The 22,687-nt window shown below is 43.5% G+C and overlaps 2 protein-coding genes across 7 annotated transcripts in view; one reads left to right on the top strand and one right to left on the bottom strand.

The window, feature by feature from the left end:
- Positions 1-8,565, bottom strand: part of slc4a2b (solute carrier family 4 member 2b) — an 86,048-nt gene extending 77,483 nt beyond the window's left edge. For 2 of the 4 annotated variants that reach the window (XM_079489381.1, XM_079489384.1), the window contains exon 1: positions 8,434-8,565. The gene's annotated coding sequence lies outside the window, so the exon portion shown is untranslated. Of the gene's footprint in view, positions 1-173; positions 232-8,433 lie in introns of those variants that run through there. The other 2 variants (XM_079489382.1, XM_079489383.1) reach the window with 2 other exon arrangements.
- Positions 8,566-11,859: 3,294 nt separating this feature from the next.
- The window catches only part of LOC306912923 (uncharacterized protein), a 22,142-nt gene continuing 11,314 nt past the window's right edge, over positions 11,860-22,687 (top strand). For all 3 annotated transcript variants that reach the window (XR_013788447.1, XR_013788448.1, XM_079489386.1), the window contains exons 1-8: positions 11,860-12,071; positions 13,963-14,069; positions 14,209-14,330; positions 18,138-18,304; positions 19,175-19,339; positions 19,722-20,202; positions 20,444-20,581; positions 22,336-22,426. Coding sequence is in view for 1 of the 3 variants with exons in the window: in XM_079489386.1 (XP_079345512.1) it covers positions 12,051-12,071; positions 13,963-14,069; positions 14,209-14,330; positions 18,138-18,304; positions 19,175-19,339; positions 19,722-20,202; positions 20,444-20,581; positions 22,336-22,426 (1,292 nt within the window). In the remaining 2 variants the exon portion in view is untranslated. The remainder of the gene's footprint in view (positions 12,072-13,962; positions 14,070-14,208; positions 14,331-18,137; positions 18,305-19,174; positions 19,340-19,721; positions 20,203-20,443; positions 20,582-22,335; positions 22,427-22,687) is intronic.

Genomic DNA, 22,687 nt, shown 5'->3' with positions numbered 1-22,687 from the left:
TGTTCCATAAATCAGACAAATAACTGACGAAATAAATTCAAAATAAATGTCAAAGTATATTATTATTATAATTATAATAATTATAGTATTATTATTTAAGCCACAAATTGTGCTGCATTGCTAGCATACCAACATTCCACACACTGCCAAGCACTCTGATGTCAGAAACTCACCACACAGCCTTGATCAGTAATAAACTTGCCCCCCACCGTCTCCTGAGGCTTGATCAGCCCGTGTGTAGATGAGCTGTGAGCAGCTGATCTCTATGGATATCTGGCTGTGGTGTGTGTGTTGATAGGTCCGTACTTGGAAAGCTCCTTTTTTGTCAGAAGTAGCCCTTTTGCCTTTTGCCCAGTGCCAGGTCGGTCCTGAACCTATCAGTGTGCAGACGTTTGTCCGATTGTCCGTCCGTCCGCCCGCCCTCCCTCCTCCTCCTCCTCTTCACAGCTATTCACTATTAGGGGAAGGGGCACTTGGCCTAGGACCAGGACTTCAGCATGACTGTGTTAAGTTTTGTACACATGGTTACTGGAACCCTTCCAGCGTCACAAAGCCAACAGCTGCGGTCAACGTAGATGTGCCCATCCCTCCCTCTCTCTCTCTTTCTATGTATTCATCCATCTTGTGCGTCCTTGAAGGCTTCGGACAGCAGTGGACGGTTATTCCATTCTGCTCGGAGCCATTAGGGCAGCACCTGTTTTTTTGGGGTGCAGACAGAGGGATATAAAGCACGGGCAACCGAAGACCATGAAGTCCTGGCAGCTTATATAATGCTTGCCCATTGTCCTCTCATCTAGAAATGGCAAATGCAATCACCACTATGGCCCTTTGTGTACTTCAAAGAGGCAAAGAAGAAAGACTATTGAAATGTTTGTTCAGACTACAAATAGTTGATGTCTATTTTATTTGCTGTGCAGATATACAAGGACATCATAGTAACTCAATGTAAACAATGGATCAAATGTTCTAAATACAGAAATGTACTGCAAGGCTGAATTAAAGCTTCAGAATATGAAATGTGTATAATGAGCATTCTCAAATGCTACTCTAGGAGAGTTCCTGTATCGGGGTGGGGAACCTTTCGTAAAATATATATTTAGAATGACTAGTACCTCCAACCCTTCTTCTATGGAAGTTCTACTTCAGGAAAATAAGTCTAGAAATAAAATATTTAGTCATCATAGGCGTGCGTGACGGCATGTCTACCGTCTACAGCGGGCAATTTAATAAGCTTTCAAAACATTGGCTCACTGTCTATGTTCTGTTTAAATCCTTGCATTCACTGAGGCTCTAGTTATGGCACAAAAGTAAATTCTTGCCTTGCCGTTGGTGTGTTTGTTTATAAGACCAAAATCCACAAGCCTTAAGAATAACAGATTAAAATGCTTTTAGCTCAAATACTCAATTCTGGTGCGGTCCCAAAGGCTTTTCAGTTAATTCACAAATGTTTTGTTTTGTTTTTATCCCACGATTTTTGTAACCCATTTTTCACCTCATCATGATTGCCTAGTATAGCTGAAATCTGGGGTGCTACTCTCCATCTGCCAACCTGGGGAGAGCCCTGAACTGAGGCTCATGCTTCCTTCAATACATGAGTGAGCAAGCCGCTTCTTAGCACCTGACAGGGGAGTGTTTCCCTGGAAGGACGAAGCGCAGGGGTATTCAACTGGCGGCCCGAGCACCCCCTAGTGGCCCTTGGAACCTTTTTTTAATGATTTTTTTTGAGAGAGAGCCAATGAAAGGTACAGGTATGGTGTGTGCGATATGAAGTGTGAGATCATCATACTGACAGTAATCCTTTTCTATCATATTCAAGGGCTTTTGGAGAGAAATGAGAGACAGTCACTTTAGACTAGAGTATGTGTGTGTGTGTGTGTGTGTGTGTCCGTCCAGCTGGTGCTCGTTGACGCTTGTTAATGTCAAGGCAATTATGTTTATGCACTGTCAAATAGGTCTACATGTATTCTAAGGTAGCAAGTTTATCACCCTGTGCTCATACTGTGCACACAAGTTTTACATAATTCTTCGTGTTTGAACACAAAATGCATTTTGAGAACCCACAAATTTCCTCCAGCATCCCTGGCAGGAATAGAACCCAGGAGGACCTTCTACCTTTGACGCACCAACATCATTCTTTCATCAAGCAGATTACTCACACACATTACATAATCTCCTCATCTAGATTTGGTGGCCTGTGCAATTCACATAACCGTCTTCACTACAATATGGCAGCATGAATGAACACACATCTAAAATACAGTATATCGTTGCCTTCGGACAGAAACCTTTGTTATGTTTCGTAAATGAATGTCCTACAGCTACAACATCATACTTCAGCGTCACAGACACAAGTATCCAAAATAGCAGATCTAGAAGCTCGAAATGTGGCACGAAGCAACGCATTTTGAGCTTGACGATCTGCTATTTTAGACATGAGGTTTCCACCCAACAGAGAGGCACTATTTAAATTTAAAAAAAATCCAAATAGGAATCTGAGAGTTAAAGTTGTTAAACACTCACTGGATATTAATAAGACCAGCTTGGAGACAAAATTATGTGTTGTCCATTTACCTGTATCCTGCGTGGGAAGTAAGCCGTGTTACTTTTGGTCAACACTACAGCCCAGGCAGCTTAGGTTGCACCAGCAGCACAAAAGGTACGAGCAAACTCTCACAAACTATGGTAAACACGAAGCTTTGCTCCAGTGTGAAGTCGTCTAGACGGGGGTGGGAAAAAAAACATCCCAGTTCCCTCAGAACCTGCACAATAGGCCTGAAATCCAACACCAAGCTCAAATACAAACGGGTCATTTATCCATTTCCTTGCAAATAATGCAGTGTCATTGTGGCGTGGTAGACTGTGCCCTATACCTTGGGGAACAGCTCAATGTCATTCCATGATGATGAGAAAATGTACTGTATGTATTAAATCTCCCATGAATTTCAAGTTCAACTTGCATTAAAACGTTTGACAGGCTGAGGCTGGCTATGACAGGCCAACCAACACCGTCTGTTTTCCAGTGCTTAGATTTACAAAAGGAGAAGATTCTCTTTTTTTCTTTTTAAATGTTTTTTTCGTTCCAACACTGATCTTCAAGACACAATGAAGAAACAATGGGTGCAGAGAGAAGTGAGATCGCCTTGGACTGTGGAACGTGATTTAGGCCCAAGCCCAGTCCAGTTATCGCTATCGGCATTCACAGAATGTGAAAGGAAAAGAGGGAAGTTTTATACAAGAAGGGGGAGAGAGAGATTGAGAGATGAGCTGGTACAACCAACAATGCACTGTGTGGGTCAGTATAATTAGATGTACCAATCAGAACGCATAATATGCCGTTTAATGGGGTTCAGTGTGTGACAATCGTAGCCTGACCAGTAGGTCATGTAGTGTGTTCTACTTCTGACGGAGTGCTTGCGGTAATTAACCACCACTTAGCTGGTGAATGGCTATGCCTTTCTAGGTTACAGCAACCCATCAAACACTGCAGAAGGGGACAATGAGATGGATCTCCGAGGAATCATTTGCTGAGGCGTAGTAGTAGTGGGGGAGGAAACTTTTGTCTAACAGCAACAGCTTGCTGGTACACACCGTACCAAATACTACATAGCATAACACAGACAAAAGCAGTGTAGCTCTAAAGCCCAAACTATACCAGTTGCAACTCCTTGCAACTAATCACAACTCCTTGCAACGAAACAGTTTTAAGGTGAACCACACCAACTTTTGCAACTGCCATTTGGGATAATGGTTGCAACAGGCTTTAGTTCCGACATACTATTGGTTCGACCGTCATTAGACCGACCTAACCCAAACCCCGGCCTGGCCTAATCTAACCCTAACCGCAAGCACGACGCAACGCATGTTCGGGAGCGACGGGTGATTTCCGCATGCCAGATCTTTGGTGTGTCGGATCTGCGTGTGCTTCCCGTTGCAAGCAGTTGGACGTTACAAGGAGTTGCGTCGTTTAAGGATGCCACGATTTGTCCGTCCAACATTTTGGTTGCAAAGAAAATATCTTCGTTGAAACATCAATCATACCAGACCAAAGACTATACAAAATGGGACCCAATGCCTGCCTGCTTGGCACTCGGCATCAAGGGCTGGATTTGGTTTAAGTCCCTGCAACATACTAGCGTCATGTCCAGGAGATGTACATGTATATCAAGCTTGCCTCACGCTACAGAAACAGGAGATCCTGCCATATGGGACACATGGCTCAGCAAAGCATTAAGGCCTATCTCTCAGTCTCATCTTCACTTGTTTTCTTGTCGCTTCACTGAAGGACTTAACGGTTGTGATCTGATCTCTAAAAAAATAGGAGGGCATAATAATGATAAGTTTTTAAAGCCCATTTCACAAGTGTGAATGTGGAAATGCTCTGGAAACATGTTTTGAAGGCATTGTTGCCTGTGTTGTTCCGCGGTAAAAATATAACGAAGAACTAGAAAAAGTGCCCCTCGGGTCACATGTCTCCACCAGGGCAGGTCAGGTTGTGGCCTCCTGGTGGTGCTATAATAGGCCAATGTGGCCATTTCTTCATACGCCTTTGATGGATGATTTGAGGCATTTTGTTCCAAAAATGTGTTTTGCAAAAATCAACCTGTTGGTGGCGCTATAACAGGCCAATGTGAAAAGGGTGGGATATATTCCTCAGCCTAGTAAGAAAATGTGTGAAAGATTTCACGTAAATTGCACGCTGCGTGCGTTCATGATTTGAGGCTTTTGTTCAAAACGGGGCAATCTTGCAAACTGTGAAAGCCAATTATAGCCAATTAGGATGGAATATGAAATATCGGACAGATCCGACTTGCGCACATGACCATAGAGATACTGTGTAACGATTTGTGAGATTTTTGGACAGAATCTGGAGGAGTAATATCAAAAAATGTTTTACAAAAGTCGGCCTCCTGGTGGCGCTATAAAAGGCAGATGCGGAAAATGCAGGTCAAAGGTTTGTCCTTGGCTTCTAGGGAGTGTGCATGCAACGTTTCACGCAGATCGGTGCAGTTTTAGGTAAAACATGTGAAAAGCTGCCTCATGGTGGCGCTATAACAGGCCGTTCTGGAAAATGTGGGGCAGAGGTTCATCGTTGGCATCCAGGGAGTGTGTGTGCAAAGTTTGGCATCGACCGGGTTAACGGTGCCGGAGATTAGCTGGTAACAGACGGACGGAAGGACGGACGGACACACACACGGACGGAGTGCAAAACATACTCTCTCCCCATGCCTTCGGCCTGGTGGAGACAATAATGCCTGGCTGGTAGATACCTGGCTGGCTCGAAGTGTAGGTGTATGGAAAAGATTATTTGTGAATCTTCTTCTTTACAGGAGTGTGTGTGTGTGTGTGTGTGTGTGTGTGTGTGTGTGTGTGTGTGTGTGTGTGTGTGCGCAAGAGTGACACTTGATGGTGAAAAAACACTTTCCGTGCTCGGACGGACCCAGCCAGCCAGGCAGGGACATACAGTACATTGCTTTACAATGGAGTGGCTGACCTCTTGTAACTCTCTGTATGTTTTACCTTGCAGTTTCCCTGCTGCAAATGAATGGACTCAGCAATGTATTCATCATCATGACAAATCTGAGTTTAGTTTTACATGCACAACATGGTAGCCTATGTTTGAACCAGGTTGGAAAATCTGAGTAAATTAATCAAAGTTGGTCAAGCATTTTGTCATGTAAAGGCTCATACATAGTCTGGATTTTCGGTGGTTAGGTGACCACCGAACTACAACATGACGTCACGAGCCGCGGTGGCAAACCACCGCCACCGCTCCAGCCCTCCTCTCTGTTTTTACTCACCACCGCTCAACGTTATTTCAGCTCCGGTGGTCAGCTCACCACCGGAGCGGTGGTCACCTCACCACCGAAAATCCAGACTATGAATAGGCCTTAAGGATACCCCTTTCAATTAAACAAGGGTCGAACTGTGATTTTAATATGCATTGTTTGCACGTGGAAATGTTGTCCTAGTTGTGCTGTGCTATAAAGAAAGGCTATGCCATAGCTATGCGGTCACCAAAATCAGTAGGGCTCATCATCCAAGGAGTACAGCTCAGCCAGGGCTTGTGTGTGTGTGTGTGTGTGTGTGTGTGTCAGTCTTCAGCAGAAGGCACATCCTGCATTCATGCCGTCTCCTGAGATCCATTATCCACAGGAGAGGAATGGTAATCCTGGGAATTCACCCGGATATCAACAGCAAAGGACTATATCCATGTGTATAATGCATAGAGGAATAAATGAGAATTCCCAATTCCCTGAGGGTGTCTAATTTGTTTGGAGCAATTATTAGCAATGATGAAACTAACTATTTTCCAGAGTGTTTTATACAAAAGCTTGTTTTGCTCCGCCAATGATGCCGCCATGTTCAAACAAATCTGACAACACTGTAGTTATCCCAGAGATTCATCGCTGTAATAAATTATACAATGACAGAACTGAGCTTGTTTGCGCCAAGTCCACCTTCATGCAGTACCAGTCAATCATCTGGTCACATCATGAGACTGGAAGCAGTCACTGTTCAATTGGATACAGGTCCAGTGGGTCCCTAAACCTCACACACCTATAATATACATTGTTATTCTCCATATGCAGACCACAGCCATGTTTCCATCAGAGTTTGGAAGCACTCGTTTTCAGTAAAGCAACGTCCTGCTGTCTCTTGCATTATGTGCCAAAACAGGTGGTACACAGGACAGTTGAGTGATATCCAACGAGCACTTCCAAACTCCAGCACTTAGAAAAAGAATCACCTCCAAGGACACAAAGTAGCTCATAACATGTATACAGTGGATTTTTATGAAACAAACATTTTGAGGATAGAAAGAGAATAATTCAAGCTTTCCGTACAGCTGCAATGTTGGCGAGTTTGACGTTGTGTAATACAATCAGATAGGACTTTTCTGTTTGGATGAATGGGCTGCCATTGGAAGTTGCACCTAGGTAGCACCTTGCCATTAACTTATATGGTAAGATGGCCGTGGTTTGCATATGGAGAATACCTTTCAAGCCGGGATCGCAGGAAAATGGTCAGAAATAAAAGTATAAATAAGTAAGGCTTTCCTGGGCCATGAGGCCCATAGGGCAGTAGCCAATCTCCTGTTTCCCTATGAGGCAGCTTGATGTACAGTACAAGTACACCCCCTGGACATGAGGCTAATATCTCACAGGGACACACCAACATCATGAATAAAGTATACATGATTTAAACATGCACGATACATCATTATCAGACGTGCATTTTGCCTTGAACTTCTTGTTTATCCCTCAAATGTTACAGGTTTTGTAGCAATTTGTGGAACTATATATATTTGGGCCCGTTTGTAAAATAATTATAATTATATTTATAAACTAAATATTTGTTGTTTTTTTTAAAGTGCCCAGTGTTTTCAGGTGTCCACGGTCATGGTTACAATTCAATCTGATTATCACCCGAAACTTGCAACCAGTGGCAGTTCAAAAGCTGATCATCATCACTTCACAAGTTCACATGCAATCTGGGAAGCCATTTGGCAAAAAACTAAGGAAAAACAGCGCCCTATTTTCCTTTGAATTAATAGTCTGTCTCGAGAGAGAGAGTACTTCACATGAGACTCAACTAAACTGTTCAATTTCATTACCTGAGATTGAACCCTTGATCATCGCGTCGCGGTCATTGTGGATGGTCGCGTCATTGTGGATGGAGGTCAGCGTAAATGTAATGTTTCATCATAGAGCTACAACTTCCTCTATGACTATGGCAAAGGTCTGGCCTCAAGTTATATTATGCTGAACCAGCTCTGTTCAATCGGATCATCACACAAACAGGCTGTAGCCGTTCTGATCACATGACATTAGTGGAGGACCATAGGCTATTAAATCAGACTCAGATCATCACCTGAGAGAGAGACACCCGTGTTCAATCGATTTCGAACCATCGCATGAGACTTTCAACACCGTCACTGTGAAGGAGTAATGTTTCATCATACAGCTCAACACAACTATGTCAAATCAACTAGCCTTTCCAGCTAACTTAACCCACCGGCTAGAGCTGCTGTTAAATTGGCCCAATGTCATGGCTTGTCATCTTCGTAGTCTTGGATGTGAAAGACTGACTCGACTCGATAAAAAAAATCTGTGATAGTCTTGATCCAACTATATCGTCATTTTTCAGTTGCTGTCTTCTGGGAAACAAGGCGACGATAATATAAATGCGGTGTCATTCAACACGTAATATAAATATTCCATGACTGTGTAGCCTAATGACTGTCGGAGGCAAAGCGCGAGTGCCACTTGAGGGAAGGCAAAGAAATCCACTAAATAAGAGACCACTAGTTGGGAAAATAACGGAGAAACAAAACGCCACCTCTGAACACCAATACTTTTTAAACGCATACTCTGTGGAAAGTTAATAGCATAAATTAAATTGTATTGTATCCATGCACTGCCAGCTACTTACCCGGCGAGGACTCAGTCAATGACCTGCAGCTGCTTGCTTCTTGCCTTCTGCCACACCGCTGTACCGCACCGCGCCGCGCCGTGGATCTATCTGCTTCCTACTGTTCCTACACCAACAGCTGATGCGCCTGCGTCGCTCGTGATGATGATGATGATGGCGATGATGATTCATATTTCTGATGATGATGATGATGAAGAAGGTCTACCTCCTCATTCCTGTGTGGGGAAAAAAACCTCCGCTCCGTTACTTTCAAGTTCAACGGTTTAATCTTTCCATGAAATGTTGTTTCTAGTCTACTGCAAGCGCATGTCCGTAATAATCCTAAACGTAAACACGAAAGACATCGGCTGTAAACACGTGGGTAACTGTAAATTCAGGATTTGTCATTTGAATGAGGGAGCGTGTGTAACTAAGTATTATAACTATTTCCTGTAAAGAAGAAGATTCACAAAGCTGTGCTCAACACGAATCTTTTCCATACACATACACTTCCAGCCAGCCATCTACCAGCCAGCCATTATTCTTCGTTATATTTTTACCGCGGAACAACACAGGCAACAATGCCTTAAAAAAATGTTTTCAGAGCATTTCCACATTCACACTTGTGAAATGGGCTTTAAAAACTATTATTATCATTATTATGCCCCATTAAGCGTTTCTATGAGTAAATTGAGAAAAAAGAACAAGACACTAGATGGCACTGCTGTCAAACAATAATATAGATCCAAGTCAATGAATCAATGGACTTGTCTGGACTTGTATCCGCTCTCAAAGGGCACCTACGGACGGATGCAATTCGAAACTGGCCCCCGTAAAATCTGAATCGCCCCCCACCGAGCCACTCCCCCCTTTCCCCTGTTTTGATGAATTGAACATGGTGGACCCTCTTGTAAACAAGTAATGCACAGTTAACAGTCTTTGTATTGAGTTTGTGCTTGAAATTTACTGTAATTCTGCAAACTGTTAATAAATATTTCAATCAATCAATCAAAAAGTCTTAAATCAAGGCTCACAAGCAGTTGGACATTCACATTTGTGGTATAAAAGCGGCTGCATTTGCTTTCTTGAGCATTGCATTAAAATGGGGCACCAAAACAATCTTGCCATAAGAAAAGCAAATGGTGACTCAGTGCAAAGCTTTAATAGGTAGTATTTACAGACTAAATGCAGTTTGTTTTTTGTCCTTGTCCTTGTTCAGGGCTCTGACAGCCTCACGGGGGGAAATAAGCAGCTTTGATGTGTGCTAGGAGTGAGTTCCATAGTGCCCTGTCACCCTAGGTTTGTTTCTTTGAGACCCCTCACCGCTTGCCAGTCTGCATTGGCACACAAGCAGACCATTGCCCCCACAATGGACTGTTTGTGTTTGTCTTTCATAGTCCCTGCTCAGAACCTTGTCATATAGTGTATATGCGTCCTGCAGAAGGTGGTGAGCTCGGCCCGACCACACCACTCAGAGGTCCTGGAAGGAGCTATAGTCCCATACACACCAGACAGTGGTGACCCCTGTCAGGATGCTCTGGGTGGGAGCAGAGTAAAAGGATTCCAGAACATTCCTTAGCTGAGGAGATACAGGCGTGGTCCGTGTGGTCTATGGTATGTTGATGAATTGAATTGGACCACAATGGAAATAAGTACCCAGGACTTTTTTGTGTTATCCTTTTAGCCCAAGTGTTTTACTGTACCTCTGTGCTGTTTCTTTTTTTTTTTAGTAATACAGTATTTAATCAATCAAAACAAAAAGTCTAGCCTTCTTTACCACAGTCATTTGCCAGGTCAGGCCCTTGGTGGTGTGCACAGTACACTGATGTACTTCAAGAGGAGCATGAGGACCTCTGACATTGCTTATAAAAGTCCAAGATTATCTCGCCTTTCTGTTGGCACGCTCTTATTGAGTTAACAACATGAAGACTCCGGGTGAACGTGCCTTTGCTGTGTGATGGGAAACCGAAGTTGTGGGACAAACTCCCTTTGAGGATCAAAGCTGTCCCTGCCTGTTGAGTATGTGTTTTCTTAGTTTTCTACTCCCTCCGGTTGACTGACTGACAGTGTGACTGAGTTCTTGTCCTACATACCGGTAGTCTAGTATTGTTTGTCTTGTCCTATATGTTTTTCTCTTTCCTTCTTTTCTCTTTCTTCAGACTGCGCCCCAGGCCTGTGTAATAACTGGATGGGGCCCGCACCACAAATCCAGAACTTATGAACCTATATGAACAAAGACGAGTGCTCCTCTTCCACAACCATGCCTGGAAAAACACCCAGTACATCGAATGGCTCAGTATACGCAACCCCTTCCCTGCGGCTAGTGGTGGACAGTAACCAAGTAATCTGGTAATCTGGCCAGTAATCTTGATGTTGTTACTAAACCAGACACCATTTTGATGATGTCAGGGACTCGAGATCAATTGCAACACAGCGTTACATTTGACCTCAATCAATATTGACACATCATTTCACATAATAAATACCCATGACACAAACCACCTGCTGACCCCAATATATCAGATGTTGGCAGAAATTGGCGGATCATTTTTGTGTACATAAAACTTAAACTGAGGGTTCAGAATTTGCAACGGAGGGTGCCAAACAGATTTTAATTCATAGAAATTTTATGAGAAAGATACGGCAGAAAAACATTTTCTATTTGCCTAAAAAAATGTAAGTAACTTAAGTAAGTTTGTCTTTGGCAGGCAGAAAGGGCCGGGTCATCACAAACCGTATGTAATGGTTCATAGTTCGGATTTCTTTGATTTGCATTTTTTCCCCAGTCTCCAACAATATGCCAGTACAATGTCAGAACTAAGAGCCAAACAAAAGTCACTTTTAATCCTATGTTCTATATACGTTGATGAATTGAACAAGGTGGACCCTCTTGTAAACAAGTGTAGTGCTTTATTGGTTCGTCCACTCACAGTTAAGTCTTTGTATTGAGTTGTGCTTGAATTGTACTGTAATTCTGCAAACTGTTAATAAATATTTAAATCAATCAAAAAGAAACGTAGCTACACAAGATGTAACCTTGATTCAAGATATGACCTTGAATATTACAAGGTTCATTGGTTCAAGCCTATGGTCAGCCAGTTTGCTAGAGCTACTGTAGAAGGTTTATAGCTAATCAAAGTAATCTGTATTGTTTTCATTGTTGTTATTGTGTACATTGATTCTTCTACAGTGTATTTAATATATTAAAAACTGTAATTATTAGTAGGCCTACACAGTACCACAGTGGCTATACACAGGACCACAATGAAAACAATTAAGCCCTAGGGCTTTTTGTGTTATCCTTTTAGCATTATTGTATAATCGTACGATTCGTACAATGTATGCTACTATTTACAAACTGTTAATACACGTCAATTAATCAAAGTCAATGTTACTCTTACTTTGAAGTCCACCGACCCGGTAGTTAATACTTAGTTAAGGTACTATGACGGCTCGGCACAGTGGCTGCTCGCATATGATACTGCATAGGATAGGCCAGTAACTCAACAAGTCTACAGTCGAAGGGGAAGTCAGTTTGTCTACTAACAACACAGCAGGCGAACAATAACAACAATAACACAAGAAGAGAAGACTCAGAAGAGGATATCATATAAACACCAGTAAAGCAGCTGAGCGCCATGGATTCAGCTGCCTCTCCGGTAAAAATGAATGCTTCTACAAGCTGACTGCATGATGCAGATGATAGCTTAGCTACCAGTTTTCCAGTTTGTTGTTGTCCCCCACAACACCACTAGCTAACTGTTAGCTAAGTTAGCCAACTTTATGCTAACACTGTTTACATGGCTAAGCAAGTGAGGAACAGCTTTAGGCAATTGTAGTTAGCGTATAACTTTAACAGAATAATGAAAGTGCGTATCCATCTCCATGGTTTTCCATGGCGGTATTAACTTGGTCTAGTTTTAATGCTAACACAACATACACAGTCAATCACCCAACCCCCTGGCTGACCAATAACCATCTGCTGTTATTGACAATGAAAGACAAAGCAGCTAACTGATTTTCATACTAATACTTTAAGGCAACGGTGTAATAAATCGTGTGGAATGTATGTGACCATAACCATTTCAGTTTCACTTATAAAGGAACAAAGAGAAGATGTGGACGTTTACTGACAAAATTATCTTTATATGTCGATTCTACACTTTTCCAGCAACATTTCAGCAAAATGTGACTACAAGTGCCCCATTGTTCCTTGCATACAGTAGCCGCCTCTGTAACCCGTCCTTTTATTGATTAACTTACAGTGGAAGTCATCTGACTGACCCAAAATAAATGCACAATTGGAAAACACTTACCTACTTTCGCTACAGGAAGCAAATTGTTAAATGACCTGGATCAGTGGTTCTCAAAGTGTGGGCTAAATTATTGATTGTTTAGGAACAATGGGCCCTTATACAGGTCTGTAACTCCAAGAGTATGCATAAAGGGTAAATGGTGCATTTATATAGCACCTTTATCCAAGATTAAGCATTACATTCACTCATTCTCACACACCGATGGCGGAGGAAACCATGCAAGGCCTTGTGTCTTGCTCAAGGACACTTCGACACTAACTCTGGGGGAGCCTGGGTTTGAACTGGGAACCTTGCGGTTTCTATCCACTCTACCCCTGAGCCACTGCCGCCCTGTGCATGAACCCAATGACCTAGAACGGCTGTACTGTATGTACATCCATGTGTATATCTGGAATACATTAGTATGTAATATCACAGCCATTCTAGGACTATTATGGACCCTTGTCCGAATGACCCGGTCAATTTGGTTCCATTTGTACGGATCCAGGAACGGGTCAAAACATTGAGGAACCGGAATTGGTTCCATCACATTTGGAACTGTGTCCGGGACCGTTTTTTATTTACTTTTTAAATCACACTGAGGACTTGCTATGAAATTATAATACCGGTGGTTCTCAAACGGTTTAATTTGAAGGACCGTATATACCTGACGAAGGCCCCTGAGACCGAAACGTTGTATTTTTTGTCCGCTCTGTTGTCAATACATTATTTTGGGAGTGTAGCGCCTAAATCCCTATATTAGGTGCTACTGGCTGCTGACGGTTTAGGAGGAAGTTTAGACTTCCTATACTTTGCAAATAACATGTATAACAAACAGTCAAAACGTGGTGAATGCAACAGTCCCTATCTGCACAGTCAGAAAACTGTTTGCCTCCTATCAGCAACACCTGCAATTCATTAGGGACAGGGTTAAATACCCTCCCTGTAACTATGGCAACCTAGGCCTTGATTGATAAATTGGCATTGCCCTGTAGTGACATCACAGAGATGATAAGGAGGCTCAAATGGCTCTTACAGGGAGCTTTTAAAACGGTGTGTGGATCTCCTCTCTTCTTTCCTAATTTGAAGGACCACCAGAACTCTGAGAGCAGCACAAATGGAACCAAATGAAAATGTGTTCAGTTATGGGGGTCCGGCGTAGCCAAATATATCAAACTGGGGTGTCCTTGGCAAAAAAAAAAAAATGTTTGAGAACCACCGCTGACCTGTAGGATGTGGCGTTGTGTTGTTGCAGACCATTGGAGAGTTGTTCCGCACCCTGACCGAGATGGGCTTCACTGAGCAGCAGATCCAGGCAGCTGTTCAGGCAGGCCATTTTTCTGTCCCGGCAGCAGCAGAGTGGTGAGTTAGTTCGTTGTCTTTATTATCTAAAATCTAAATCCTTGCTCAGAGAGAAGGCAGTAGTTATCTGTCATCATCAGATTGTTTTCATAATGACTCCCGTTCAATCCGCTTCACTCATTCATCCATCTATTCGCAGGCTCTTACAAGACCAGAATGTGCGGCACAGATTGGTGAAGCAGCCCGCTCAGCCGAGCGAGACAGCATTCGCTGCGTTCAACCCTCCCAAAGAGTCCCATGCGGGGTCTTCTGATAACAGAGGTAGTATAACTGAGCTATTATAACATTGTTTGGATGGGTTCTGCAAAATATGGAGCAATTTAGTCTTTGCTGTGTGGTCCGAGTTTGTATATATAATTACATATGTAATTACAATAGTATTATTACAACATAGTCTTAAAGCTACAATCCGTAGGTCCTCTCCCGACAGGGAGAGAGGTAATTGCAACAATGTCCGGCATTGTCCGCACTACAGGGGTGCTTGCAGTGGCTGGTGTACTAGTTGTGTTGTAGGGGTTCCCAAACTGTGGTGCGTGCACCCCAGTTATCTATTCTCCTGTGCTTTTCTAGTTTTTTATTTTATTAAAGTTCTGGCAATATAGGCTACAATCGTGGCTCAATTTACAAAGGTGGACAGAAACACTCCATAGTTTTTAAACTAAATTTATAAGACAGACGGGGGGCAATACAAGGCTTTGTTGTGGAAAAGAACTGAGAAGACCTTAGAAAGTAAGTGGCAATTCTGATATACTAATTCTAATATTACTTCTCACTTTATTGTGTTAAACATGAGTCACGATGTGACTTTTTGTTTCGTTAAGCAGCAAACAAAAAGATAAGAAAAAGGTCATTTTCAGTTTCCTGAAGCCCTCTTCCATAACTTTATCAGCCCAAACTATCTCTTTGTTTCTATATTAATTCCTGATGGAGATCAACTGGGCATAGAAGTTTATATACTGCAGCCATGCACAGTTTAATTGGTAAGCATTATCTATTCTCCTATGTAATGCTGCTCAATCTGGGAACCCATTGGCAAAAAAAGGAAATACAGCACCCTCTGCTGTTAATGTTGAATTTGCCTCTGGGGGCAGGCCCCAATATAATGTGGATAACAGAATGCTGGCCCCATAGAGCAGGGGTTCTCAACGTTTCTGGCCGGGGACCCCCGGAAATGCTTTGGCAATGTCTCGGGACCCCCGCCCCGCCCCCTCCCGACCCCCAATATAAATTGACTGCTACAATAACCTTAATAATAGAGACAATACACCATAAATAAATACTGAAACCAGATATAATCATTAGGGAAGGTGTATGCATGTACTATGTGTACTATATGTAAACTCATTTCCATTTTCCAGCCATTCAGTTGCAAAAAAAAAAGATTTTTTTTGGGACCCCCCCAAAATAATTTGGCGACCCCCTGAGGGGTCGCGACCCACGGGTTGAGAACCCCTGCCATAGAGTAATAAAAGGATAGAGACCGAACCGGAGCGTTAGCCCCCCCCCCCCCCCCCCCCGCTATTCATTTCGATGGAAGTTGCTCAGTGGCGTTTTGAAGCACCCGGAAGACTGCCGCGAGGTACAATTATAACTCAATGGCTCGAGAGAGCGGAAGTTAAGCCCGGACCTCAAACGTCATACACCTCCGTCCACCTCCATGAAAGTGCTGCAGTTCCTCTTTTCGCCAGTAGGTAGTGGCAGCTTCAACGTTGGATAGCCTTACTGGGGGCTTGGCTCGCCCTGCCCTCAGCCCTCCTCCTCCACTATCAACAATGTATACACGTTCTGAATGGCCCTGCTGACAGATTCAGTAGTGCTGCTCGGAATCTGTTCTGGAGAGATTAGATGCTGCTTAGTTCCTCGTGGGTATCACTGAGCACAATCCTGTGCTTTGCTTTTTCCCCTTTTTGAATGAAGGTAGCCTTCTTTTAAGGGCGGTGATCTCCTTCTCTTTCCATTTATTCTGTTCTATTGCCTGGAACTTGTCCTGTGCCATTGTCATCTTTTTTTCCATAAAATGTTTTAATAAAATAACAAAATTTGATACAACAATGGTGAGAGAGGGGATAACATGCGATTTGAACTGGCGTCAGCTGCAGGACCGACTATACCGGTAGCTTTATTTGGGTATTTTGTTTTACATAATTAAACGTTTGAACTCCACAATATGACTCATTGCCCACTGTATTTATATCAGCCAGATGATGTCTTACGTTGTCATTTACTGCCCTAAACAAACATTAGTCCATAGACTTGGATGGCAAAAAAATACATTAACTGCCCTAAACAAACATTAAAGTCCATAGACTTGGCTGCTTACATGACGTAGTTTCGGAAAGCCATGCATCGGCGCTATCCCCTCAAAAAGGTCCGCTAGACTGACATCAACACTAAGGCAGAAATCCATAGGGGAGACACCCCATTATTAGACGCTGTCTACTTGCAGTAGTCATGGCTGCCAGTTCCCACCTGAGGTTGTGTGGGAGTCCAGATTTCTCCAGACCATGCTGAATGACTGCTAGCTCGCATAACGTCTTCAGGCTAGGACTTAAGTCTAAGATGTACAGGTCATCGGCCGGTGTGTTGAATCCTTTGTATCCTCCAAACAGGATATTATTTCCCACCACGCAACAGCACATCAGAGTCATCGAACATGGGCCTTTTCCCTTTGGGTCAACCTTCTTCCAGGAGAGGGTCTCTGGATTGAATTTCCAGAGATCACTGAAACAGCTGAACCAGCCACCAAATATGTACAGCTCTCCATTGTAGGCAAAAGCTGAATGGCCAAAGCATCTTTGCTGCTGTGCAGAAGGCGTGCTCAGCCAGAGGTTGGTCTCTGTGTCAAATACTCTGATGTTGTTGTAGAGGGCCCCCTGGTTCCCTTGGCCGCCAAATACAAACATCTTTGTTCCGATGATGGTGGCAGAGTGCCATGACGACGCAGTTGCTGAAGCGCCTCTGGCGTTAATTAAAGCCCAGACCATTGTGGCGGTGTCCAACTTGTAGATGTCATTAGTGCAAGTCAGCTTGGTATATCCTCCATGAATATAAATTACCTTCCCATAAACACAGGCTGAGTGCCTCCTCCTCGCCTTTGGAATAGTCCCAGACATCCTGGGTTTGAACCATCTGTGTGTATTGACATCAAATGCATGAAGCACATTGCAACATGCGTGGAGTACCTGCCGTATCAATCTACTGATCATATTTTGTCCAAAGTATCTTCCCCCCCAAATGTAGATGATATCCTGTATCAAGACAGCTGTGTGACCGCAGTGCATTGAGGGAACCTCAAGGCAACATTCTCTTCCAACTGTCACTGGGGGCAGCATCCAGCTCAAGGACACTGTGTTGAAGACATGTACGCCAATCTGGTCCTTGTTGTTCTCGCTGTGCCCTCCAAACGAGTACACCTTGTGCCCTACTGCCACGGAAGCATACTCGTCTCTCTTGGACGCTCCTTTCGGCTGCACTGTCTGGCGGGACATTTCACACACGGTCGACGTGGCCCGGGATAGTGGCAAAGAGCTTGCCTTGTAAGAAAATGGAGTCGTGCCCATGGCCACTACCATTTATAATTATGGTAGGGCAAACGTCACGCGAAGCTTGCACAATCCATGAATATGGCATTATGTGCCACTACAGGCTTTGGAAATTCCCATGTGCTGCGCAATCTGTTCAGGTGGTCACAGTAAGAAAGTAATTATCATTAACTGCTGACACACACACACACACACACACACACACACACACACACACACACACACCTGCCAATGACAGCCAAGTGGTCTTTGTTATTGTTTGAGGCCCTGGTCAAGGTTCACCAAATTTGAAATCCATGTAAAGCAGAAGATGTGAATTTGCTTTGGCAAAATGTTTTATTCTTCCACTTGCTTGCATAGAAGCCCTATATGAGTTTCCTTTCTCACCTGCATATATTTCTGTCACGTGTCTTTCAAAAATGTTACCTTTTTGTACTGTTTTTATTGTGCATATAAATAAACTCAAACTAAACAATATGTCAGTGTAGTGTTGACAAAATGTCATTGGATTCTGCATTTTCCACAGCATGCCCATCTTTGGCTCTGAACCTGTCGCAGCAGCCGTCCTCCACCACCTCCACAGAGCCAACGCCGGTCGAATCCCGGATGAAACTGGACAAGAGTGACTTCCAGGAGCAACAGAGACACCGTGTGGCTCAGGAGGCCAAGGCAGAGAGAAGACAGAAGAAACAGGTCTGAAGACTCACTCCCAATCTTCCACCGTAATATGAAGACTCCACATTAGCCCGTAGCACTTGCCCTAGCCTTGACGACCTTGCAGGTTTATGCAAAGGCTAAAAATCTAATTTAGATAGCATGTTTAAATTCCAGGTTCATTTGTAGACCTGGCATCCTATAGAGCGCTGAGGTCCTGACATCACTCACTCATCCCCTGGTTCACGGAAGTAATTTCTCTATGGAGAATAACATGGGATCATCTTAAAATCGTTTCATATAAGCATTGTGGTCCAAAAATAAACAAGCTGTCTCAGCGTTATTGTCGGGGAGGTGTCTCTGTATCGTTTACGACAGTCAGTCACTCATATGATACAGTCTGTTTCTAGCGAAAATGTAACTAATTCCGTAGCAGTAACAATAGAGCTTTCTCAGTTGATTCTTCATTTGGATTTGCACCCTCTACCGATATTGACGTCAGACTTCAGTGCTCTATAGTTTCAATTTGCAGATTTTTATTTTATTTTATATTATACTGTTTAGACTCATGATAGGTTCTTGGTTTACCTATCATCCTAGATTACTTTCTATGCATTTGATGTATTACCTTGCTTTCTGTAAATTGTTCTGGATTAAGAGTTTCAAATGCCAAAATTGAAGTACAGTAAAAAACAAAAAAAAAGGCTCAAATCAACAAGCACAAGTCTCTGCATTTACTCTGACAAACCCTCTTAACTTCCATCTTTAAGCATGCACACAGGAGAAAAGTAGATTCATAAAGTCTTATTTGCAAGGCTTAAAATGGTGGTAGTGTCTTTCTCTATTCAGAGTTTCAGACAACCATAAAACACATCTTTCTGTGTGTGTGTTTTTTTACTGGTCTACCAGGAGCGTGAATTGGTGCTGAAGCGGATTGCTGAGGACCGAAAGAGCTTGCAGAGAAAGACCCAGCCCAGTGCAGCTGCTGAGAGTGAAACGTCTCCTTCCAATGACCAAGGCCAGAGGCTAGGGGGGAAGATTCAGACAAATGTGGATAACAACTGTATACTCATGGTGAGACTATCAAAAGTCTCAACTTCGAAGTGTGTGTGTGTGTGTGTGTGTGTGTGTGTGTGTGTGTGTGTGTGTGTGTGTGTGTGTGTGTGTGTGTGTGTGTGTGTGTGTGTGTGTGTGTGTGTGTGTGTGTGTGTGTGTGTGTGTGTGTGTGTGTGTGTGTGTGTGTGTGTGTGTGTGTGTGTGTCTCTCTCTCAACTGGTTGGCTGTATGGCTACCAAAACATCATAATTGTGCTAATTGTTACACAACGCTAGTGTGTGGTGGAATCCTTGCATGCCGTTGCACAGATTAGGCTTAAACATTTGTTTTCAGTCACTTCAGATTTTATTTTGCTTGAATTCATATTTGGATTTCACTTTGTGCCGTTGCGTTCCTGCAGATTCGGCTGCCCTCCGGAGAGTCCATGCGTGAGCGTTTCCCGGCCGACGCCCCTCTGCGTGATGTGGTGGAGCACATCGCCGGGCGGCACCCTTCCCTGCATGCCTTCTCTCTCCTGCAGGGCTTCCCGCGGAAGCGCTTCGGGGAGGCAGAGCTGGCCTGTTCCCTGCGCTCCCTCGGCCTCACGCCCAGCGCTGCCCTCTGCATCCAGACCACCCCTCCAGAGACACCCCAGGACCCCCCACGCAGCCCGGCGATTCAACAACTCCCAGCCGAATCATCCCAGGAGGACCAGACGCCGTGTGCTGTTCCTCCGACACCACCACCACAGCCACAGGTCCCTGTTCAGGATGAGGCAGGGGTGGATGTGTGCGGTCTGCCCCCGCCGCTGCCACAGCAACTGTGGGAAGAGGCAGTGGGCTATGCAGGGATCCCTGGTGTTGTTCCCCCACTGTCTGTGTCTGGACGCTCTCACTTCTGGGGTAAGATTTACAGCAACACATAAAAAACAATACGTATGTAGTGAAGGTCCTATTCATTTTTACTGTACATCAAATCATAGTTTGAAGTAGTATATTAGCTTGCCTGTGCTTGCTAGGAGGCTGTTGAATATAATCAATCGGCTCGCTGCAGCAATATTAGAGCTTGAGATTCACAGATAGAGCTAAGTGGCTGTCTGGGCAGTTCGCTAAACACATTCCTCGTACTGTTGCCGCTGCACAGGGCGGGGTCACAAGCTGGCTCCCGGAGAGGCCGGGGAGGCTGCCAGCGAGGATGACGAGGAGGAGGATAATGATGTTGTTGACCCTGAAGAGGAGGAGGGGCTGGAGGCAGAGGGGGAGCCGCCTCACGTGCTCGACGGTACTGCCTCTCTGTGATTGTGATTAATCGCAATTAATTGACATGATCACTTATTTCACATACTCGTTGCACTCGCCGTTTCCATGTTGAGAAAGGTTCATACATTTTTTACATTCTACTAAAAAGTTTGGAAATGGCCGATCTACAAGCATTTCCACTATTTTGTAACATTCAGACTTTTGAGTATAATGTATTTTGGCCATAATACTAATAAACCAATAATTATTTATTTTAATTATTGGTATCGGTCATTGTCAGTCATATCTGCCCCACGCATTCTTTGTTTACAAAGTCTAAAAGCCACACAATTAAATCGTTAATTGCAATTATTTGTATGATTCCTCACTTGCTCCACTTCTTTCTTTCTTTCTCCCTCCCTCCCTCCCTCTGTCTCTTCCACCCAACTCTGGTTCCATGTGTCTTTGAGTGAGGTTTTTTTTTTCATTCTGTATCCTGGCAGAACTTTTTGTTCTCATTTGCGAGAGAAAAACCCTGACCTGGCTGTAATTCATTGCTTTGAGAGTAACTTAGAAATCGTTGCTGTTGGGCAGGAATCTCTCGTCTCCATTAACGTTTTGTTAATAAATGAATATTGTTTGTTAGTAAATTAACTCTACTTGATCATACAACAGTGTCACACAAAAGTATAGCAGATCTACAAGCTTGACCATTATGTGGTTAAATGTCTTAGACAGACCGGAGCCAGGATGCGAACTAGTGACCTTCTGATTACCAGACCCCCTGCTCATTAAACTATGGCTGCTATGCTTATATACTATGCTAATATATAATAAGTAACCATAATAGGCTTATATATTAGCAGACGGGCTGGTGTACAGAAAGCAATTGACTCCCTTGACTGCCATCTAAACAAACAACACTAACCCTTGATGTGCCAGTAATGTTGTGTCATATGGTCAACTCACTGGTAACTGGCTTCACACTGGGATGAGTCTTATCTGTCCTACATATCATTGCTGCTGTGGAAATATCACATTAACCATTCCTTAATAATTAGCATTTTTGTAGGGCTTTTCCAAATGCTCAAAGCGCTTTACAATGGTCCATTCACTCATACTTTGGGAGGTGAAGCAGCAAACAGTCGACGCCAGCATCCTCACTTCCCACATTCACACACCAACGGTGGCAAGCTAGCACCGACCGACTCATTGAAGGCAATGTGGGGTTCAGAGTCTTGCCCAAGGACACTTGTAGACATGTAGACAGGAGGAACCGGGATTCGAACCGCCGACCCACGGATCATTGGACAACCCGCTCTACCTCCTGAGCCACAGTTGCCCCATATTAAACACACATTCAACTCTGTGTGCTCAATATGAAGAGGTACACTGCAGAGCCGAGTCCTGCCAGTGAGAACTGTGCTTCTGAGGCCTTTTACAGTCAACCAGTCATTGCTAGTATGGAAAGTTCAGTAAAATAATGTATTTGCAGAAGGGATAGACACTGGAGCAGTTCGGACAGTTTATAAACCATTTATTCAAGTGCTAGTACAAGAAATAACTAACGTGTCCTATCCCTGTTGTACCTGCTTAGGCTGAGGCACGCTTGTTCTCAATGTACCTATATTATTATATATGCTTAGAGCTTACAAACAATGCGTTGAAATGTGTGGGTTAGTTTGAAAAACTAAAATCACACCTGTGTGAAGCGAGGGGCGCTCTTATCATTGTACAATGTTAATGTTTGTTGACAAGACATGCAGGTATATTGCTCACTTATGGTATTTGTTGCAGGAATGCCAAGGCTTCCCTTCTTCCCGGACAACAGGATCCGAGGAGGATTTGAGCCAAGACACCACTGGCCAGAGCAAGGAAATCGCCTCCGGTAAGTGACAACTAAGGTGTTTTTACAGGATTCACGGCTGACAGAAATATAACAGAGTATATGCTATACTCTGGCTGTGCAGTATTATCATTAATGAATAGTCTTTTAAAATATATATTTGTAGGATTTCTTTCCATAATGTGCTGTGTTACTTATATAACACAATATTGTGATATAACAACACAATGATTCTTTTGAGAGACCACGTCCTGAAAAGATTTGGGAACCCTAACCCCTTTCACCGTCTTCTGTGTGTGCCAG

Source organism: Electrona antarctica (assembly GCF_951216825.1).
Source record: "Electrona antarctica genome assembly, chromosome: 20".
NCBI classification, from domain to species: Eukaryota; Metazoa; Chordata; class Actinopteri; order Myctophiformes; family Myctophidae; genus Electrona; species Electrona antarctica.
Note: the sequence above shows the minus strand (reverse complement) of the source record. Positions and strands in the feature narration are given on the sequence as shown.